Source organism: Podarcis cretensis, assembly GCF_951804945.1.
Source record: "Podarcis cretensis genome assembly, chromosome: 2".
NCBI classification, from domain to species: domain Eukaryota; kingdom Metazoa; phylum Chordata; class Lepidosauria; order Squamata; family Lacertidae; genus Podarcis; species Podarcis cretensis.
Window position 1 is genome coordinate 19,613,007 of NC_137171.1, and position 24,059 is coordinate 19,637,065.

Sequence of the window (24,059 nt, forward strand, 5' to 3'; positions counted from 1 at the left end):
AAACGAAAGAGCTGAAAAAACAAAAACACAAAATAAATAGCAAAAGCAGACAGACTTCAGTGTAACACTCAAAACGGAAGTGTGGCACTCAAATTGGAAGCATAACACTCAAAATGGAGCATGTTCGGCTTCCGAACAAAGTTCGCAAACCAGAGCACTTAATTTGCAGTGTTTGGGTTCCAAGTTGTTTGAGTACCAAGGCGTTTGAGAACCAAGATACCACTGTAAAACACTACATAGGGACATATGAGCAGTGTTTCACCGATATAGCAACATAAAACGAGTAAAAATTAAGCAATAAAAAAGACAAGGTGATAATGCATTATGAACATAAAAAATAGGACGTTGTGTGTCCATCTATGTTGTCAAAACCATTTCTTAACCCTTCCTTAATGTTAAAAACCATGAATGTAGATTCACCCCTAGACCACAGAAGAATGTTATTCCTCTCTCTTCCCCCCCCCCTTGCCCACAAAACGTTTTTATGATTTTCCATACAAGCACTGAAGGAAAATATGAGTAACCACACTGGCCTCAGGTGGGTTTTGTGTGTGGGTGTGCGAGTGTCACACCATCTCTGAGCGAGGAGGAGCAGCAGCAAGGATGGAGGAGTTCAGCAACCATACAGAATGGTGCAGCTTTTGAAATCTCAGAACGGCTCTTTGCTCTTATGAGGAGGATTTTGACATGCCCATTCCCACAGCTCTCGATAACAGGGTTGGGAAAGGAAATGCAGGAAAAACCGGGGGGAAGTGTTTAGAAAGCCCTTTTTGCATTTGCTGGAATCTGGGATTGCGAAGCCAGAGGAATCCAGTCCGTGTGTGAGCTGAGAGTGCATGCACGCACATTAATGTATAACAGGGGCGAGTGAGGAGGGGAGTCGCCTTTTTATGATGGTGTCTACGCTGCACTCTTCTTAAAGGCCTCTTTGTACCTGAGCAATGCCAATTTCTTTATAGGAACTCTCTCTCTCAGCATATTAATATATATGGTTTGGGAGCGTGGGGGTGGCTTGTCATTGCTTCAATTTCAACGGAGCCAACTGCTGTATCTGGTAATTTTTTCCCCCTGCCAGTTTCCTGCAGTGAAAGCAACGCAGCTGTCACAAGCAGAACCTTCTACAGAATGTTAGAATTCCTCAACAACAACAACAAGTCCAAGGCAAAACGAAAAGCTTGCTTGTTTGTGGCTGCTTCTAGAGTATCTCCAGTAAAATGCCATGGATGTTTGCCACCAGACAGGCACAGAAACTAGTAAACTACTCCCCTGAAATTCTTTTATTCCCCCAGGGGGAATCATGGAAAGGGATGCATTGATGGCTGCCATCAGATAGACACACGAGCTGGCAATAAAATGCCCGTGATTCACTGCGTTTCATTCCGCAGGGCAACTTATGCAAAGGTAGCGGCTGATATTTATGTTCGGTTTATGCCTCCGCGAGATGAGAAGAACGAACAACCGGTTTTATAGCATGTGCTATTGGCCCGCAGGGGAGGAATTATTTATGTGGATTCCTATATTTCACACTAGTCAATTTTGTTTCCAATCTGTTAAAATGTTCCTATACCCTGGTGAGCTCCAGCACCTTGTGTGTGTTTTTTGTTTTTTAAAAAATTGCACTGGTCAAATGTATTTCTTCTGCTGCTCCCACCTAATGATTTGGGAGGTAAGTATAGGGAAGAGGGCCTTTTCAGTAGTGGCTCCCCAATTCTGGAATGTCGGCATGCCTAGCACCTTCTTTGATGCCCTTTTGGAGCCAAGCAAACACCTTTTTCTCCCAGGCTTTCTCATTTATCAATATGTCTACCACGGGATGTGAGGCTGCTTGCATATTCATTAAAAAATTTAATCTTTTGTTTTGCATCTTGGATCTTTTGCATTGTAGTACAGTGGTACCTTGGTTCTCAAACACCTTGGTATTCAAACAACTTGTAACCCAAACACTGCAAATCCATAAGAGTGTTACGCTTCCAATTTGAGGGCCACACTTCCATTTTGAGTGTTATGCAGATGTCTGTCTGTTTTTTGCTATTTATTTTGAGTTTTTGTTTTTGCGGCTCTTTTTGTTTTGTTTTTGTGAATGTGTGGAACCCAGTTCAGCTATTGATTGATTGATTGATTGATTGATTGCAGTACATTATTGCTTTCATTTTATGGATCAGTGGTCTCATTAGATAGTAGAATTCATGTTAAATTGCTGTTTTAGGGGTTGTTTTTAAAAGTCTGGAATGGATTAATCCATTCTGCATTACTTTCTATGGGAAAGCGTGCCTCGGTTTTGGAACGCTTTGGTTTTGGAATGGACTTCCGGAACAGATTAAGTCTGGGAACCAAGGTACCACTATATTTTAAAACTACTCATATGGGTGCTAGAGCACCTTGTTGAACAGCAAGGTACCAATGTCCTAAATGAAACAAATCGTCATGATTCCCAGGCAGTGTGTATATACAGCAGGCAGTGGGTGGGGAGTCCATGTTCATTTGTGGATATGGGATGAACTGCATGAAAGACCCATATGATTTTCAAAAGAGAAGGGTATAGGCATTCTGCAACCCCATAGTCCCCTTTGAGTGGACTTAACCGTCTAGGGGTCCTTTCCCTTTTACCTTTTTTTATTTATTGAGAACACGCTCTCATACAAAAAACAAAGACACACCCCAAAGCTGACTTGAACATGTGTATTATTGCACTGCTAATAACGTGCGCTGTGTGTGCATGGGAAAGTTTGTGGTTGAAGCATCCTGCTTGTTAACTGAAATTCAAAGCCACAAAATAACATCTGCATGTCGCCGGTAACGTGACTGGTAGCTCAGGACCAAGAGCTATAAATGCATAACAGTTTTAGCATTGTCCAATGATCCCTTTTTGAACCTAACCCACCATACTGTCCCTTAGCAGGGATGCTATAGCATCATCCATGGACCACAAACATTGAACTTCAATTTGGCCTCTAATTCTATGTTGCATCATGCTTTCCAGCCAAAAGATAAGGAGGCCTATTTTGTAAAGCGAGGATATTTTCAAGCAAGGATACTTTCCTTTAAAAATGGCAACTGTTGGCCTTCAGCATAAAAAGGTAAAGGGACCCCTGACCATTAGGTCCAGTCGTGCCCAACTCTAGGGTTGCGGCGCTCATCTTGCTTTATTGGCCGAGGGAGCCGGCGTACAGCTTCCGGGTCATGTGGCCAGCAGGACTAAGCTGCTTCTGGCTTAGTCCAGAGCAGCGCACGGAAACACCGTTTACCTTCCCGCTGGAGCGGTACCTATTTATCTACTTGCACTTTGACGTGCTTTCGAACTGCTAGGTTGGCAGGAGGGTCTTCAGCATACAGGGAAGCAAAAGCTTTGGGTCCTAGGTGTTGTCTCTCCAATGTGCCCAAAATCGAGGGCAGGATTCCTTGCTTGTGTAATGAGGCTCCCCTCATGTGTCCCCCACCCAGAACACTGTATGGGGGAGAGGGGTCATTGCATTGGGCAAGCTGAAAAGCTTGTTCTGACAGAACATCCAACATAATGTGACATTGGATTACTGAAGGAGCGTCTCTGCCCCTATCGTTCAGCCCAGACACTGAGGTCCACCTTCAAGGGCCCTCACTGAGAGAAATGAGGTTACAGGGAACCAGGCAGAGGGCCTTCTCGGTAGTGGCGCCCACCCTGTGGAACGCCCTCCCATCAGATATCAAGGAAATAAACTATTATCTGACTTTTAGAAGACATCTGAAGGCAGCCCTGTTTAGGGAAGTTTTTAATGTTTGATGGAGTACTGTGTCCAGTTCTGGGCACCACAGTTCAAGAAGGACACTGACAAACTGGAACGTGTCCAGAGGAGGGCAACCAAAATGGTCAAAGGCCTGGAAACGATGCCTTATGAGGAACGACTAAGGGAGCTGGGCATGTTTAGCCTGGAGAAGAGGAGGTTAAGGGGTGATATGATAGCCATGTTCAAACATATAAAAGGATGTCACATAGAGGAGGGAGAAAGGTTGTTTTCTGCTGCTCCAGAGAAGCGGACACGGAGCAATGGCTCCAAACTACAAGAAAGAAGATTCCACCTAAACATTAGGAAGAACTTCCTGACAGTAAGAGCTGTTCAACAGTGGAATTTGCTGCCAAGGAGTGTGGTGGAGTCTCCTTCTTTGGAGGTCTTTAAGCAGAGGCTTGACAACCATATGTCAGGAGTGCTCTGATGGTGTTTCCTGCTTGGCAGGGGGTTGGACTCGATGGCCCTTGTGGTCTCTTCCAACTCTATGATTCTATGATTCTATGTTTTATCGTGTTTTTAATATTCTGTTGGGAGCCGCCCATACTTGCTGGGGAAATCCAGTCAGATGAGCGGGGTGTAAATAATATATTATTATTATTATTATTATTATTATTATTATTATTACCTTGCCACCTGGGAATCTTGGGTTAGCACTGGATCCAGGAGAATCCCCAAGCAGCGACTTGATCCTTCATGGGAGTGGTACACCATCCAGCAAATTAACTAACATGGGTAATTAAATAAACAATATAGGAATGACAATACCAATATACCTTGCAGGGTTTTTGTTTAAATTTCAGTGGTGATTTGTGCGAGATAGTTTGAATGACCAGGAGCCGTGTACATGCTTAGCTGGAGTATTTTCATCTTATCAGCTCCGATATTAACTTTTACTCTCTCTAGAGGAAGGAACCAGAGACAAGTTATTGGAAGCCTATCTTTGTAGGGTCATCCTTCCTATTTTAGCAAGACAACTATTGAGCCAGAGTTCTGCACTAAATATCTTCTCATTTTCCTGTTCCTATAGATAGAGGGTAACCTCTGGAAATTACACATTCATGCTAATGTGTTTAGATTTAAAGTACTAGGAGTTGATTCAAAGGTTCTCAGGAGACAAAAAATGGTTGCGGACATCACTGGATAACCCTGTTGTTCAGGACTTGAGCAGTCTGCGTGTGAGAAGAATATCTCAACATTTCCTCACAAATCTAAACCTTTTTTTTTCCTGGCCAAAATCCACATGTCCTTATTTAACCCTAAATACCTGTCTGTAAGCTTCCAGGAATGTGTTCCTTTGTGAAATATTTGGAAAGATCGCTCCCTCCCTAACCCTCCCACCCCCCCCCCAAAAAAAAAAACCCTGCTTCTAAAGTCAGCAAAGTTTCATATTTAGAGGAGTGAGACACCAACACATCCTATCCTGAGTAAGGTCCTTTGATCGGTTGTGACACTGAATGAATAGTAAATATATCCTCAGACTCAGAGTAAATATCAAATGGCATGTAACTCAGGTAGAAAGGAGCAAATTTTACACACGTTGGCCACAGACGCCTTGTCATTTCCCAGTAAATTAAAGGGTCTTCCGTTGGACCTGTAAATTTAAATTTATCATGCTAGTATTCTTCCATAATTAAAGCAATAGAAGACCCCCTGTTTTTTAATACCGTCTTCCATTCCCTGCAGACAACAAGGGCTCCGTGCTGTGTGTGTGTGTGTGTTCAAAGGAGAGGGAAAGAGGGTTTGAGCGCTAGGCCTTATGGCTTCTCCTTTCCTCAGTTTTAGCCCATCCCCAATTAACTTTATTTCCCCTTAAGGTTTTGCTTGCATTCCTGGCCAGAAAAAGAAGTGCTTTTTCATGGGTTCTCCTCACTTCTTGGCAACTGGAAAACCCTTTCCCCGATGCTGGGATTGCCTCAGTAACGGCACCACAATCTCCTCAGTCAACAAAATAAATAAAGAAGTGGCGAGTCTAGGTGTGTGGCATGTGCTCCGCCAAATTGTTGCTGCAGGGGTGGAGAAGGCCAGTGGGGAAGTTGCCCTCAGCGGTACAATGTGAGTTTAAATTACTACGTAGCAATCCGTTCCAATGCCCGCCCAGGGCCAAGCGTATTGCTCTTCTTTTCTTTTCTTTTCTTTTCTTTTCTTTTCTTTTCTTTTCTTTTCTTTTCTTTTCTTTTCTTTTTTCTTCTTATATTTTATTTTTTAGGTAAAGGTAAAGGTACCCCTGCCCGTACGGGCCAGTCTTGACAGACTCTGGGGTTGTGCGCCCATCTCACTTAAGAGGCCAGGGGCCAGCGCTGTCCGGAGACACTTCCGGGTCACGTGGCCAGCGTGACATCGCTGCTCTGGCGAGCCAGAGCCGCACACGGAAACGCCGTTTACCTTCCCGCTGGTAAGCGGTCCCTATTTATCTACTTGCACCCGGAGGTGCTTTCGAACTGCTAGGTTGGCAGGCGCTGGGACCGAGCAGCGGGAGCGCACCCCGCCGCAGGGATTCGAACCGCCGACCTTTCGATCGGCAAGTCCTAGGCGCTGAGGCTTTAACCCACAGCGCCACCTGCGTCCCTATTTTATTTTTTACCAACCACCAAAAAATAAACAGTGAACCCCCCCCCCCCAGGCGGCTGATAAATTGGGTATACAGTGGTACCTCAGGTTACATACACTTCAGGTTACATACACTTCAGGTTACATACGCTTCAGGTTACAGACTCCGCTAACCCAGAAATAGTGCTTCAGGTTAAGAACTTTGCTTCAGGATGAGAACAGAAATCGTGCTCTGGTGGCACGGCAGCAGCAGGAGGCCCTATTAGCTAAAGTGGTGCTTCAGGTTAAGAACAGTTTCAGGTTAAGTACGGACCTCCAGAATGAATTTACTTAACCTGAGGTAAAACTGTACAATATTCAGTAATATACATATTCAATAATATTCAATAATAACATATTCAAATCAACCATATGTACACTTCTGTATACCTTAACACACCTCCCTCCACAAGGTTTATTTAACATTTAACATTTTAATTGCCCCAAATTGTTCAAACCTACCCAAATACAGTGGTACCTCGGGTTACATATGCTTCAGGTTACAGACTCCCCTAACCCAGAAATAGTACCTCGGGTTAAGAACTTTGCTTCAGGATGAAAACAGAAATTCTGCTCTGGCAGTGTGGCGGCAGTGGAAGGCCCCATTAGCTAAAGTGGTGCTTCAGGTTAAGAACAGTTTCAGGTTAAGAACGGACCTCCAGAACGAATTAAGTTCTTAACCCGAGGTACCACTGTAATTCAATATCTTCTCAAACCAATCCTCCTCTTTCTCACTGACCTTAAGCCCTTTCATTCTATGTATCTTCACATTTAAAAGGTAAAGGTAAAGGTACCCCTGCCCGTACGGGCCAGTCTTGACAGACTCTAGGGTTGTGCGCCCATCTCACTTAAGAGGCCGGGGGCCAGCGCTGTCCGGAGACACTTCCGGGTCACATGGCCAGTGTGACAAAGCTGCATCTGGCGAGCCAGCGCAGCACACGGAAACACCGTTTACCTTTCCGCCAGTAAGCGGTCCCTATTTATCTACTTGCACCCGGGGGTGCTTTCGAACTGCTAGGTTGGCAGGCGCTGGGACCGAGCAACAGGAGCGCACCCCACCGCGGGGATTCGAACCACCGACCTTTCGATCGGCAAGTCCTAGGCACTGAGGCTTTTACCCACAGCGCCACCCGCGTCCCTCTTCACAGTTAGGTATTCTAAAATTATAATATTATTCAGTTTTTTCCTCCATTGGTTCACCCCAGCTCTTCTGTATTTTTCCAATTACTCGCTATAACCTGCTTTTCTTTGGACAATGTCAGCGAGTCTGGGGAGGGGGGTGGCTTGTCGTCTGGGCATCCCGGAACCTCCATACACACTTCCCACACTGGTGCCTTCAGGTCACTTCAGTGCTGCTAACGGAGCAGCTTGACATCATCCCCAGAGCTGTACCCCATTGTCACTTGAGACAGACGGACACCAAGAACAACAACTACTGCACAAAGGAAAAAAAACACGCATTCATTGCATCAGAGCCAGCGTGGTGTAGTGGTTAAGAGCGGTAGTGTTATGTACTGAGTCGAATAGGATCCAAACTGCAGCAGTCTGATTGGTCCTAGAACAATAGGATCCAAAAGGCAGCAGTCTGATTGGTCCTAGAACAATAGGATTCAGAATGCAGCAGTCTGATTGGTCCCAGAACAATGCAGCAGTATGATTGGTTGGCAGGAACCACCCAATCATGCTCCAGATAGAAGTAAATCCACAACCTGATTGGCTTACAGTAGAATTCCGGAATTAGCCAATCATGTGCAGCCCATTGTGTAAATAATGTATATAAAGCAGATACTTTGAGGGGACTTTCATTCATTCCTCCTCACCACTATGAGCTGAATAAAGAGCATGAAATCACTTTGCGACTCTGAGTATATTTCAGGTAGACTCGTAATCTGGGGAACTGGGTTTGCATCTCCGCTCCTCCACATGCAGCTGCTGGGTGACCTTGGGCTAGTCACACTTCTGTGAAGTCTCTCAGCCCCACTCACCTCACAGAGTGTTTGTTGTGGGGGAGGAAGGGAAAGGAGAATGTTAGCTGCTTTGAGACTCCTTAGGGTAGTGATAAAGTGGAATATCAAATCCAAACTCTTCTTCTTCTGCACACTTTGCCTCTGGCCCTGCCCACCACTCATAGGAGCCAACTCCTAGGGGCCAAGGTCCCTTCAGAGCCCCCATTAAATATTTGAGGGGGGCTCCCGGCTGGTGGGCACTGCCTTTCAAATGGCGTGTGTATGCGTTATTTCATGCGATTGATTATGCAGGGCAGTGTTTACCTTTCCACCCCCAATATTTTATTCAAGTTGGCACCCCTGCCACCACTAGCCCCCAAAAAGTTGCCCAGAAAGAATCGTTGTCCTCAGGCTGCAAGTGTTCCTCACCCCTCCAGCAAAAGGGGGGGAAAGATGGTCTGAAGCCCCCCCCCGGCAGAATATGCAGGAGGAGGGGATAAAAAAGGGTAAAAAGGTAAAGGGCCCCTGAACGGTTAAGTCTAGTGAAAGGCAACTATGGGGTTGCAGCGCTCATCTTGCTTTCAGGCCGAGGGAGCTGGCGTTTGTCCACATACAGCTTTCCGGGTTATGTGGCCAGCATGACTAAACCACTTCTGGTGCAACAGAAAACAGTGACGGAAACCAGAGCGCACGGAAATGGCGCTTACCTTCCTGCCACAGTGGTACCTATTTATCTACTTGCACTGGTGTGCTTTGGAACTTCTAGGTTGGCAGAAGCTGGGACAGAGCAATGGGAGCTCACCTCATTGTGCAGATTCTAACTGCCGACTTTCCAATCAGCAAGTCCAAGAGGCTCAGTGGTTTAGACCACAACTCCACCTGCTCCCCTGCTGTGGAGGGCATAGACAGAACTGCACCCTACACCCCCTGAAGCAGCTTTCTGCTCTTAAGGAAAGTGGGGGACGCCATCCCATAACACCAGTGTTTAAGTACAGTCACCCAGCAGCCAATCTACTTAGCTTTTCTCCATGAAAGGCTGGGGGACAGTCGCCATCTTGTTTGCTTTTGCCTTATGTTATATGATTATAGGAAGCAAAGTGTTTGCTAATTTTAAATGCTGCTGTTATCATTGCAAGCTGCTTTGAGCTCATTGCTGCTGTGGGAATACAAATAACATATCATATCAAAACATTGGCTCATCTAGTTCAGTATTGTCTACTGGCAGCGGCTCCAGAGTTTCTGCTGGAAGTCTTCTCCAGCCCTCCTTAGAAATGCTGGAACATCCAGTTTGCAAAGCAGGTGATCTACCACTGAAACGATAGATAGATAGATGATAGATAGATAGATAGATGATAGATAGATAAATGATAGAAGGATATAGATAGATAGATGATAGATAAATAGATGATAGATAGATAGATAGATAGATAGATAGATAGATAGATAGATGATAGATGATAGATAGATAGATAGATAGATAGATAGATAGATAGATAGATAGATAGACAGATAGATAGATAGATAGATGATAGATAGATGATAGATGATAGATGTTCAGTGTAGTGGCATTATGACTCAGTTCAAACATAATGGAATACCACAGTTTCCCACTGTATGAATGAGCCTGCATGAGACTTGCATTGCTTCCAGATGACCTGTTTATTGAGCGCTTATCCTGATTTGTTTACAGGGAGATTAGACATCAGCTGTTTAATGTGCATTCATTCTGACTTGTTTTATATACGGTATATATATGAGGCGCTGTGGCCTAAACCACTGAGCCTCTTGGGCTTGCTGATCAGAAGGTCAGCAGTTCAAATCCCGGCAACAGGGTGAGCTCTGTCCCAACTCCTGCCAACCTAGCAGTTCGAAAGCACACCAGTGCAAGTAGATACTGTAAATAGGTACCGCTGCGGAGGGAAGGTAAATGGTGTTTCCGTGTGCTCTGGCACTCAAAACGGTCCCCCATGCGCCAGAAGAGGTTTAGTCATGCTGGCTACATGACTCGGAAAGCTGTCTGTGGACAAACGTTGGCTCCCTCAGCCTGAAAGCGAGATGAGCACCGCAACCCCATAGTTGTCTTTGACTGGACTTAACCATCCAGGGGTCCTTTACCTTTACGCTTACAGAGGGAGAGAGAGAGAAAGAGAATATACTGCCCCATACCCGGAGGTTTCAGGGCGGTTCACAGAAAATCACTGTATAGTTACAAGGGAGGCAGATCTGTCAGGTTAGGGGGTGTAACTACAATTTCAGTCCAGTTATACTGCCGTACACTAGAGGTAAGATGGGATTGCAACACACAGCAACAGAGGGCTACAACTGTAGAGGGGTTTTCTTAAGCACATAGGATCAGATCCTCAAAACTGTGAATGGAAGTTGATTGCTCACCCCTCCCTCTCTGTGGTGCTTTTCTGGAACCTTTCTGAAAAGCATGAAACGGGGCTTTGGGCTGTGAGAGGAGGAAATAATGGTCCAAAACTGGGCACCAGTGAAGTTAAGTTTATGCACAGCCCCTCTGCTGAATTTTGGCTAATGACCCCTTCATCCACCATGGCCCATCCTAAGCTGTTCAAGAGAGTTTCCACTTCCGAGGAACTTCCAGAAGGTGCCAAAGATTCAAGCCACAGGTTTGAATGGAAAATCGACAACAAGAATGTTAAGTTTTCTTGATCAATGAATAGAATTCTATGCATCCTCAGTTACATTCCTTGTTTGCAAGGAGGTTAAGCAAGTGTTGTATCCCACCCTTTTCCAGGGCATCATCGAGTCACTTTCCTTGGTCTTTTGTGGAAGCTAGTTTGTTGCACAAGACCTCCCAATCAACTTCAATTGCACAACCTGAACTTGTCAGTATGTGATTGAGTCCCACCTGTAAACGGCAAAATTATTTTTTTAACAATAATAATTTTATTATTTATTTCCCCGCCCATCCCATAAAGCAGGAAACTGTGGTTTTCATTATGTCTGAAGCAACCTTTTGTATTCATGAAGAAAAAAAAATGCATCAGAAAGAGGGAGAGTTTTAACTTCTGAAAACCCTGAAGTGGGTGGGGGGTTTGAAATGTGAAATGTTCAACTGCATGTCTGCACACTCTAGCAAAAGTTTTAAAACACATGCCCCCATCTCACCAAAATACAAACTAGGGGGAAGTTTTAATCAGGCTTAAAGGTAAAGGGACCCCTGACCATTAGGTCCAGTCGTGGCCGACTCTGGGCTTGCGGCGCTCATCTCGCTTTATTGGCCGAGGGAGCCGGTGTACAGCTTCCGGGTCATGTGGCCAGCATGACTAAGCCGCTTCTGGCGAACCAGAGCAGCACACGGAAACACCGTTTACCTTCCCGCTGGAGCGGTACCTATTTATCTACTTGCACTTTGACGTGCTTTCGAACTGCTAGGTTGGCAGGAGCAGGGACCAAGCAAGGTACTCAAAAAATAGGGATGGCAGCGAATGAAATGAACTATTGGTTTTGATGGTCAAGGCTTTTGCTTTTGCAGATTGAATAAGTAGCTGTGTGTGGAGCTGAATATGGCAACAAGATGTAAAGATAGTTCTTGATGCCAGGCTCACATTCCAACCAATGTGTGTAAATATATCTCAGAGCAATTGTTTACTGAGCAAGTGCCCATGTTTCTATTCAGGCTTTGAAAATTAAAGTTTACTTATGGTGAAAATTATACAAAACGAAACTACTTATAGGAAGAGGTAACTGATAACAACTCAATGGTTTATATAAGATCATTGGATCAATATGCTAAACTATTCCTGGATTATTAAACAATATAACAATACTGCTTTTCCATATATATATATATATATATATATATGGATGGATAGGTTATAATGAATCTGTTTTTCCCCATTGTATGGGGAAAGCGCTACATTATAGCCACGAGACACCTACAATTAAGACTTTTATCATTTGAGTCAAAAAGTTTATATAATTTACATGCAGGAACAGTGACATCTAGTGGACAGCTAGCTTTCAAAGATTTCCAGTTCCAGTGAAGTGGTTTGCTGGTCTGTGAACACACAAAGATTTAAACGATACAAGTTAAACATTCTAGAAGTTCTTATCTCATGCACCAAATCCCAGATCTGATTCCCCTGCAACCCCTTTTAATTTATTAAAACTGTTTACAGGGAACTGGGCAGGCTAAAGAGTGAATGCTGGTGAGAACCCACCCATTTTCCATCTTAAGTGGCCCAGAGCTACTTCTTTTAGTTTTGATATTGTACATAACTCTTGCCAATGACTTGGCGGGGGTGGGGGAGCAGAGGGCCCAATCCACAACATACACTGTACTACTGAACCAAGAAAATCCTGGCGCCACCACATAGCTCAGAGTAAGCCAGTTTGCTTTCCCTTCTTGGAAACTTCAGCCTAAATTTGCATCTATACCTATAAATTAACAGGTGCAAATTTGTGCCCCAAGTCTTTGAAATACATACCAATGCCTCTAGTATTAGATATTCTTGTGGTGACTGCATTCTAATATTCTAACTGTTTTCTGAGAAACTTTATTGAAACCCGCCTTCACGGGTACAGCTTTGAGCAAGATATTCACATGGAGAATAATGGAAAGTTATGTGGCTTTAAGATATAGAATACGTAATGTAATAGCTAAGCTAATGCTAGCATGGGCCAGAATTTTTTTTTCTAAACATTAATAGAAGAGGCAATTCCTAGATTGCCTAGGCCAGGGGTGGTCAAGGGGATCCCTTCCTCCAGATGTTGTTGAACTACAATTCCCATCAGCTCCAGCCAACATGGCCGATGCAATGCAGCAACATCTTACCTGCCACAACCTGAGCTAGCCCAGATCTGAGCACCTGAGGTGGTCATGGGTGGGTCAGTCCTGGCTACAACAAGATCTTCAAGGCCCAAGAGATTATAGATAGATTAGATGATAGATAGATAGATAGATAGATAGATAGATAGATAGATAGATAGATGATAGATAGATAGATAGATAGATAGATAGATATAGATAGATGATAGATAGATAGATGATAGATAGATGATAGATAGATAGATGATAGATAGATAGATAGATAGATAGATAGATAGATGATAGATGATAGATAGATAGATAGATAGATAGATAGATAGATAGAGATAGAGATAGATAGATAGATAGATAGATAGATAGATAGATAGATGATAGATCAATGTTTCCCAACCTTGAGTCTCCAGCTGTTTTTGGACTACAACTCCCATCATCCCTAGCTAGCAAGACCAGTGGTCAGGGATGATGGGAACTGTAGTCTGAAAACAGCTGGAGACTGAAGGTTGGGAAACACTGTAGATGATAGATGATGATAGATAGATGATAGATAGATAGATAGATAGATAGATAGATAGATATAGATATACAGTTTTACCTCGGGTTACAGACGCTTCAGGTTACATACGCTTCAGGTTACAGACTCCGCTAACCCAGAAATAGTACCTTCGGGTTAAGAACTTTACCTCAGGATGAGAACAGAAATTGTGCTCCGGTGGCACGGCAGCAGCAGGAGGCCCCATTAGCTAAAGTGGTACCTCAGGTTTAGAACAGTTTTAGGTTAAGAACAGACCTGAAGAACAAATTAAGTTCTTAACCTGAGGTAGCACTGTACAGTGGGACCTTGGTTCTCAAACGCCTTGGTACTCAAACAACTTGGAACCCAAACACTGCAAACCTGGAAGTAAGTGTTCCAGTTTGCGAACCTTTTTCGGAAACCGAATGTGCTCCATTTTGAGTGCCACACTTCCGTTTCGATTGTTACGCTTCCATTTTGGGTGTGGTTTTTTTCTTATTTGAGTGCCACACTTCCATTTTGAGTGTTATGCTGTCTGTTTTTGCTATTTGTTTTGTGTTTTTGTGACTGTGTGGAACCCACTTCAGCTACTGATTGATTGACTGATTGTGTGACTGCAGTACATTGTTTATTGCTTTCATTTTATGGATCAATGGTCTCGTTAAATAGTAAAATTCATGTTAAATTGCTGTTTTGTGGGATGTTTTTAAAAGTCTGGAATGGATTAATCCATTTTGCATTACTTTCAATGGGAAAGTGTGCCTTGGTTTCGGAATGCTTCGGTTTTGGAACGACTTCCGGAATGCATTAAATTTGAGAACCAAGGTACCACTGGATATATAGGCTGGGGTGAGCTGAGTGGGGACCCAGGAGACGGCCTTCTCGGTGACAGCCCCTAAGCTATGGATCTCCCTCCCCACAGAGGCGCATCTATCATCTTCATTCTCCACCTTCCAATGAATGCTGAAGACACCTCTCTTTCCCCTTTGCTTCTGACACTTGAGATGTATGTTTTTAGGACCCACCTTGCTTTGGTGATTTTAAGTTATTTAAAACAGTTTTCAGTATTATGTTTTAAAGTTGTAACCCACCCTGGAACCTCAGGGTGAAGGGCAGGTAATAAATAAGTACAGTGGTACCTCAGGTTAAGAACTTAATTCATTCCAGAGGTCTGTCCTTAACCTGAAACTGTTCTTAACCTGAAGCACCACTTTAGCTAATGGGGCCTCCCGCTGCTGCTGCGCCACTGGAGCACGATTTCTGTTCTCACCCTGAAGCAAAGTTCTTAACCCAAGGTAATATTTCTGGGTTAGCGGAGTCTGTAACCTGAAACGTATGTAACCTGAAGCGTATGTAACCTGAAGCGTATGTAACCTAGGTACCACTGTAAGTAAGTGCAAAGTGGGTCCTCTGAGATGGGCACTCTATAATTGGGGGTGCAATAACAAAAAAAGGACATCTCAAAGGAGCTCAGAGAAAAATCTCAGAGTCTAGGAAGTTACATGTGGTAAGAAGTGATTCTTGGTGTACCATGTTCTCACATGATAAAGAACTTTGGGGTTTTTGTCATAATGTTTTGGTTTTCCTAGGTAAAGGTAAAGGTACCCCTGACCGTAAGATCCATTCGCTGATGACTCTGGGGTTGCACGCTCATCTCGCACTATAGGCCGAGGGAGCCAGTGTTTGTCCATAGACAGCTTCCGGGTCATGTGGCCAGCATGACTAAGCCGCTTCTGGCGAACCAGAGCAGCGCACGGAAATGCCGTTTACCTTCCTACCAGAGCGGTACCTATTTATCTACTTGCACTTGACATGCTTTCGAAGTGCTAGGTGGACAGGAGCTGGGACCAAACAACGGGAGCTTACGCCGTCGCGGGGATTCGAATCGCTGACCTTCTGATCAGCAAGCCCTAGGCTCTATGGTTTAGACCACAGCGCCACCGCGTCCCATTTTGGGTTTTCCTACAGTTTAACAATTTTAACAATTTCATAGAATTTAACAAATTCAGTTTCGGTTTCGGTTTCCATACACTTAGGTGACCAAAGTAGTTTCAGCACCTAAATTCTAAATGAAATGGATTTAGGAAAATCAGTTTCATTCCAAAGTGCCTTGAATTGGCCAGCAGACATTTCCTTAGGTTAGAGCCATTAGCCATAAACCAATAGTTGTTCCAATATATGTTTGTTTGTTTGTTTGTTTGTTTGTTTGTTTGTTTGTTTGTTGTTTTTCAGGAGCAGCTATACTCCATTAAGGTAGCAAGGATCACCCCCTGTGTCAACAAGGCATTTGTAAGCTTCCTGCTAATAAACCAAGAGTGGAACATGCAAAGTTGTCAAACAGACTTGTCCAAGCATCTTGTCCCCATCCTCAGGCCTTCTGAACCGATAGTCAAACAACAAATAGGATCAGGCAGGACTTTGGACCAGGGCCAGCCCACCTATGAGGCAAGGAGAGTCAACCGCAGGAGCAGCAGATTGGATGTTGATCTTTGTTTCCTCCTTGTTCCTGGTGTAGATCTTCACTCAACCATTCTTCCCTGACAGGGTAATGGGGGCCTCAGGTGCCAAATTGTCTTGGGCCTGCCTTGTTCTGGACTAGGGATGCGGGAGAAATTCAACTTAGTTTGCATCTGAAAGCAAACTTGCCTAATTTGCCTTTTCTGAAATGCAATGCAAACAGAAGAGTGGCCATCCTTCAAAATTAATTAATTAATTAAATTAATTAATTCAATTTATTTTAATTAATTCTCCAAGCAAGCAATGCACAGAGGCATACACTGGGGGTAAAATCTGCACACAGGTGCATGTATTGGTGAAAATAATATACCAAAAAAAAATCATTAGATGCAACCCTATTCCCTGTATAGGGAAGCTTTTTAAGGTTTAAGGTTTTACTTTGTTTTTATATATGCTGGAAGCCACCCAGAGTGGCTGGGGCAACCCAGTTAGATGGCAGGGGTACAAATAAATTATGATTATAATTACGATTATGATCCATTTTCAACAGAGCTCAGCAACAGAAGTGCAGAAGTGTATTGAGGCAGCACCGGGTGTTGAAATTATGTACCCCCTAAGAATTTTGCACCCAGGGCAACTGCCCCTGTGCACAACCCCCCCCCCCAAAAAAAAAGCTACGTCACCCCCAGAACCACTTCTACTTCACTTTCATTTTGGGGCTGGTCACACTTCAACACATCCTTGTATATACCCATAAAGTACTCCTGGGGAGTTTTTTTGCACCTCTTAGTTACTGAACTAAGGCAGATTCATCTACAAATTGTCACTGTATAGCAGATAAGAACTCCTGACTCCCATGGGAAAACCACCATTGGTACAATATGTAAGCAAGGAGCAAAGCATGCCTTGCAATCATTTGGCAATTTGACTGAGACTAAGTGATTTACCGGGGAGGACCTGGTTGGTGCCAGCAGACTAGTGGTGTACGGGTCAATAGTCCATGAGATGACCGTGGGCTCTGTACGAATGCCACACATTGTACTTTCACACCTGGTTCACTGCACGCTGTATTTTAGACTCGTGATCTGGCGAAACAACTCCACCGTTGGACTATTGAAGGAGGGTGGGAATGGGGAGCGGCAGATCTGCAAGCAGCTATTACAGCCACATTTATAGAGTAACAAGTCACTGCCTAGTGAAAATTTCTACCCACACTCATTATCGGATTCAATGAAGAAACACCAAAATAATGAAAACAAGCTTTGTTTGAAGCAGGTTTTATATGAGGCAATTAACAGAAAGCTAATGCTGAGCAAATGGTTGCATTTAATTACAAAGTAATTAGCAAAACTACTGTCATTCAGCTCATCTTCCAAATCCGCTACGTTATTTGCCCCTGTGGCTACTTATTAGTTAAAGCTTCCAATTTCCTTTTCTACCCTAAAGTGGAAGTTTCTGGCATTTGGAACAAAATTGCAGCTATGTATTCCTCAACTTCGAGGAAATATGTGTGTGGGCACACACAAACTTGCATTCTTGAAAGGACATCTCTGAGGACACAAGCTATTTTAATTAGAAACTACCCCTATTTGTACTGCCCAACTGATACATGAGACAAAACCCTTCAAAATATGCACTTCTCCACAATAATGAAGGACCAAATGATGTGCACAAAAAGGCATTGTACTGGAGGAAATGGCATTCAAAAAAAGTGTAGATCAGTCAAAACTGTGTTCAAATATGTGTGCATTAGGAGAAGTTTGCAATGAGACGACGAATCTTCGTGGGGATTTTTAAACAAAAATATGCACATTGCTGCGGAAGTGCGGAGAACGGAACTTAAGATCAGAAAAAAGAGAGAGAAACTGAGGGGAACAAACAAATAGAAGTAGCGGAAAAGGAGTGGAGGGAGGGCAGCCAGGTGAAAAAATGGACAGGGCTTCTGCACCATTACTAGTTGTGCAGAAGAAGAGGCGATTTCAGTGGGTCTGCTTGCCATTTGTGATAGGAATTTTGAAGTCTTGATATATGGAATTTTGAAGTCTTTGATATATGGTAATGTTCATAAGTGTACCAACCAAGCACATACATAGATCAGCACAGGAAGGCCAACCTGGAACCATTTTGATTCCTAAACTGGCCAAATCTTTTCTCTGCAAGGTCAAAATGGAAACGCCTCCCCATTGTCTTTTCCTTCACAAATCCTGTCTTAAGGGTATGTCTGTGTTTGAATAAGGTGTGAGTCTATGACATGGCCCAGGAACTAAGTATTTATCATTACAAAAGACTGGCCAGGCTACCCAGGAAATCCAATCAAGTAACCTGCCAGACAGGAGATAAACAAGGGCAGGAGAAAAAAAACAATATTAAAATTTTTGTTTTAGACTGCCTTTTCTGTGATGTAGGTATGATGTATCTGAGGGGTGGTCTTAGGTTACACCCCTTCTGTGATGTATGTATGATGTTTCTGGGGGTGGTCTTGATCTACAGGGTGGGAATTTTAAAAGTCTTTATAAGGCCTTGCATGCCATTTTTCTGGGCCCCTCCTCTCTCCTGCAGGTGAGGGGAGCACCCTGTTGCAACAGATCAATAAAGGCCAAGCCTACAGGCTGCTGTTTTGCTCTAAATAATCCTGGTTGGTGTCTTTGTTTTTGTCCAAGGGAGCCCTCGGATTTTTCCGTTAACAAGCTACACCTGCTGAAATCCCCGCTTCTATGCAACTAGTAAGGGTACGGAGTCCTGCCTTCTTTTGCATCTGGTCTTGCTAGAGAGGCAGTATAGATCATTAAGATGCCCATCTTCTCTGGGATTACATTTTATTAAACTGGGTAGGATTCAGTTCCTACCCAGGGATGGGAGAAGGATGCAGCCCAGGTCCATGCATAAAATCAGAACTGTAGAGTTGGAAAAGACCCTGAGGATCATCTAGTCCAAATAGCTGTCTCATATGGGGATCAAACTCGCAACCTTGGCATTATCCGCACCAGGCGCTCTAACCAACCGAGCAATCCAGGAATGCTCAGTTCAAAGGAACTTGCTCCCAAGTCAATGGGCAAAGCATTGCAGTTGGATCAGCAGCCTCAGGGACAGTCTATGGATATCTAACAATCCGGGATAGCAGCGGGAAGCAGCGGAAAACGGTGCTGGAATAAGGGAATTTCCAGCAAAAAAGGGGAAGGTTGACAGCTATGGTCCTTGGCCGCTGAGGTTCTTGACTTAAAAACAGATGCACAGATGCTGACTTAAACCACTTCAGGTGGCTGCATTTTGAAGAACAAGAATAGCAACAGAATTCTTAGGGATGTCTAAGGAACCTACCGCTTTCTAAACTAGAAATCACGATTCCATGTTTCAGAGAGAGACAGAGGCCTGGGAGATTGCACAAATGTATACCTGTGCTTTTTCATCAAAATGAAGCGCTTATCGTTACCAAGAAAGCTCAGCTAAGTAGCAGATTAGTCTCCAAAAACACCCAAGCCTTGGATGTTCTACTGGCATAGACAGTACTAGGTGAATCTTGTCTCATTTAACGTTGACGGTTTCTTTTCCCCCACACAGAAGGATGATCTGGGAAGAAATATTGGGAAATGTTATCACAACACCGCATTGCAAAATGAGGTTTCTGCCCCGAAAGAAATAGTTAAAAATGAAAAGAAGGCTTGCTGTCATTCAGAAAGGAACTGACCCTTTTACACCGGGTGAACTATATTCCTGTTGCAATGAGGGAGGCAGTGTGGATTCAGCCAGTGCTCAAAGAATTGTTCTTCAGATCTCTGTTCCAGTTGCTGGAGGTAAAGCAGGTATTCCTGTTAAAGGAAAGTATTTTTTAAAGCCACTCAGAGATGGGCCACTGAGTCTGTTGGTTAGATGTACTGAACTACCTTAGAGTGACTGTTGCTTTACCCATAGTATATGCTAACAGCAAACTTATTGACCCAGTTTGCACCTAATGCTAAGCCAAACTATGGTTTAGCACGAATGAGTTAACATGCAGGTTCCCAGAGAGATCACAGCTGCTTCTCTTCCTTTTGCCCTGCTGCTACTATGTACAGTGGTACCTTGGGTTAAGAACTTAATTCGTTCTGGAGGTCCGTTCTTAACCTAAAACTGTTCTTAACCTGAAGCACCACTTTAGCTAATGGGGCCTCCTGCTGCCGCCGCGCAGCTACCAAGCAATTTCTGTTCCCATCCTGAAGCAAAGTTCTTAACCTGAGTTACTATTTCTGGGTTAGGGGAGTCTGTAACCTGAAGCGTCTGTAACCTAAAGCGTCTGTAACCCGAGGTACCACTGTACTAAGCCATGGCTTAGTGATGTGTCTGAACTCAGGCTTGTGGTTTATCTCACTTCAGGCAAACAACAAGCTGTAGGTTTGTTCTATGACTTATCCCTCACCGTTCATGTGTAGTGAGACAAACGCTAAGCCAAACCATAGCTTAGCTCACTATAGAGCAGTAGAACTGGAGGAGGAGCAAAACAGCCCCAATCTTCTCTCCAGGAACCTACACATTTGCACATTTCTGGTACTACCCTTATGAGAAAAAGCCCACCCCACCCTCCCACTATATATAAGGGTCTGGTGACTTCTGTTTCAGTGTATCTGAAGAAGTGTTCATGCACACGAAAGCTTATACCCAGAACAAACTTAGTTGGTCTCTAAGGTGCTACTGGACAATTATTTAATTTATTTCGACTGCGTCAGCACGTCAACACGGCTACCTACCTGAATCTGTTTTATTAAACTCAATTTTATTAAAGGTTTTCAACGTATAATACAATAAAAACCAAACTAAGCTGCTATCTAAAGAGAACAAAATAATAAAAAATGAAAAAAGAGAGTAAAGACAAAGAAGAAAGAAGAAAAACACTCACATACAAGCAAAATTTTATATTCTGTCAACTTTCTATCTTAATCTTCCGTACACAAACTGTGATCCACATCTTCCCAGCTCCCACCTGGGACAGCTCCCATCTTTCTTAGCATCACATCCTGAAAAAAACACTCTATTCTGTCTCTCTACTATCAGTTTTCTCTCTGTATGTATCTCCATATCATAGTTATAAGTAGTATGATTTAATATTAATTTTTAAAAACTATCAAAAATTAAATAATAAGAAATAAACAAAGAAGAAAGCATCTAGACCTAATCAGGTTTGTTTGTTTTTAAGTATCAGTAAATAAATACAGCACATTTTAAAACACTGCGCAGAGACACCTAGATCTCCATTAAGGCAGAGGTCACCTGCATGATCACCCCCCCCCCCATGCCTGCTTTGCATTTAAGGCAGTGTTCTCTGATACAAACGGGACGTGGGTGGCACTGTGGGTTAAACCGCAGGACCTAGGACTTGCCAATCAGAAGGTCAGCGGTTCGAATCCCCGCGACGGGTGAGCTCCCGTTGCTCGGTTCCAGCTTCTGCCAACCTAGCAGTTCGAAAGAACGTCAAAGTGCAAGTAAATAAATAGGTACTGCTCCAGCGGGAAGGTAAACGGCGTTTCCGTGTGCTGCTCTGGTTTGCCAGAAGCGGCTTAGTCATGCTGGCCACATGACCCGGAAGCTGTACGCCGGCTCCCTCAGCCAATAAAGCGAGATGAGCACCGCAACCCCAGAGTTGGCCACGACTGGACCTAATGGTCGGGGTCCGTTTTCCTTTACCTTTACAGTACCTCTCTGGTACAAGTTGCTTGGCTTGCGGACAAATCAGAGACAACATGAAAAAAGAACATGATGGTGTAATGCGGCCTCGCTTCACAACAGTTTGTAGCGAATGCTATAAGACCAAAGTCCCTCTTATGTGTGAATGGTAGTTGAAGGTCTGTAAAGATGAATAAATGACAAGCATATGGAATATATGAGACTAAAAGGGTAGACGACTGGGGGGGGGGGAATCCTGGTCTCTTTTATTAAGTTCCTAAAAATGATCAGTAATGTAAATATAGAATTACAGGCTTAATATTATAGTGGGTCGTTGTTTTTTTAAAAAATGAGGATTTGTCGTGCATACTCTTCTATCCTTCACTTTGTACATTAATGCACACAATAATTTAAAGCATTGCTTGATTGGTGCCCCCTTCCTGCAGATGAAATACAGCTTTCTTAACTAAAAACTGAGCCATTTTGTTAGAATGGAGTAGCAGGTGTGTACAGTTATTGATTCTCAGACCTGGAGAGCAATGGCAAGAAGTCGCACAGATAGCACACAGAGGTACATTCAATCATGCCGTTGTAGAAATGATCCGCTTGAGTTTATTTTGGCAAAAAAATGTGCAAAAGCTTAACAATAGAAGCTTTGTGCTGATTTTAATGGTTTGCTTAGAATGTGTCACATTTAAAGATAAGCCAGCAAAAACAAACAACCCAAAAGCATCTGTTTTTACTTAAGTGAAATATTAAAATCACCCTCATTGGTTCATACAGGGAAGCCAGCTTTTCTTGGTCTGTCTTCGCGACGGGTTCTCAAAAGCTGCTTGGCTTGTTTTTCTGGTAGTATTGGCGAGGCATCTTTTTAAAAAGCGAAATGGACAAGAATAGTTAAGTTTTCAGGTACACGATAAAGTATATAGAAGGCTTATATTATAGATATGTGTGTGTGTATCTCTCTCTCTCTCTCTCTCTCTCTCTCTCTCACACACACACACACACACATATATATATATATATATATATATATATATATATATATATATTACAATACACAAAGTGTTCTTTCATTACAGTGCCTTCTCAGGAGGATATTACATTCCAGGAGGCATGAGTGGAATCTGAAACCATTTTTAATAATAAACTAGGGCTTGTTTATAAGTTGGATAGGTTAAAGTAAACAAAACCTACATAGAACCACATCTCTTCACAAAATTAGGAAAGTATAACGGCACCGTCTACTTGTGATCAGATTTACTCTTTTTCCATTGGGTACAATCCACTGGGGGGGGGGTGCGCGTGTGTGCGTGTGTGTGTGTGCATGCAAGCCCCATTGAAATGAATGGAAGGCGTGCTCTGAACAGCTCTCATTCATTTCAACACAGTTTGTGCAGGAGAACATCCTGGTTAATATTGCACTTCATCATCTAAAGGGCTGCTATGCAAGATAAAGGCATTTATTTTATTGATTGATTGATTAATTGATTGATTGGTCTGAGAGCCTTATCTAGGCAAAGAAACAGCATGGATCACTAAGCAAGAGCTGCAGTAAAATACTGGCAATTAAAAAAAAACAGGTTTACAACTTTAAAGGACCCTGTGCAACCTTTTGTGGAAGTTAAGTGCGCTGAATTCAAAGGCAATCGCTCCCAGGTATGGATGCATAGGACTGTAGCAGCACAGTGAGATCTTAAGCATATTTACCCAGAACAAGTACATAAACCCTAGTACGAAGTGTGTTCCAGAGAACAGCAGCTAGCAGTTTGTTTACTGATCTGTGACTCTAATATCCACAGGATGGATCTCTTTCAGACTGCAATCCTAAGAACACTTGCTGGTAAAATAAGCTCCGTTGAATTCAGCGGGGCTTACTGCTAAGTAAACATGCGCAGGAATAGGGCTGATATTGATCTCTATAGATTATCTTCCACACTAGCCTGGTTGTCAAGCTGTCAAAATTAAAAGGCTGCAGTGTAACACCACAGTGAAGTTCAGCCAGAATCGTGGAGAAAATTTCAGTAGCAAAATACAACAAGCCAGTCTGCTGTCTAGAGCTCCCGACAGAATAGTACATATTCCCTTCCACCCCCATTGCTAATAATACCTACCTACAAAAATGGTTAGAAGGGTCAAAACAATAACAAAAGCTGTCTTCATTTTGATTCTGCTGCTTCTTAGTCTGCTCCTCCAAAATGAATTACCCCGACGGAGGTATTAGCCTACTTGAGGCAGCTACGTCAGTCACAGATGTTTGTTTATTCTTTGACTACTATGACTTAAGAGTATGCGTTTGAGGACATCTGGTCCTGGGTTTTGAATATGGCTATTGTGAGCTTTTGACATTCTTGGGGAGGTGCTAA

The 24,059-nt window shown here is 43.3% G+C and overlaps 1 protein-coding gene across 1 annotated transcript; it reads right to left on the minus strand.

The window, feature by feature from the left end:
• Window positions 1-18,912: 18,912 nt before the first annotated feature.
• Window positions 18,913-23,947, minus strand: LOC307210109 (uncharacterized protein C17orf67). The gene is given in 5 exon segments (XM_079965728.1): window positions 18,913-19,626; window positions 19,745-19,865; window positions 22,459-22,473; window positions 22,475-22,560; window positions 23,808-23,947. Coding segments are annotated over 4 exon segments (267 nt in total). The 5' UTR covers window positions 23,857-23,947; the 3' UTR covers window positions 18,913-19,626; window positions 19,745-19,748.
• Window positions 23,948-24,059: the final 112 nt, after the last annotated feature.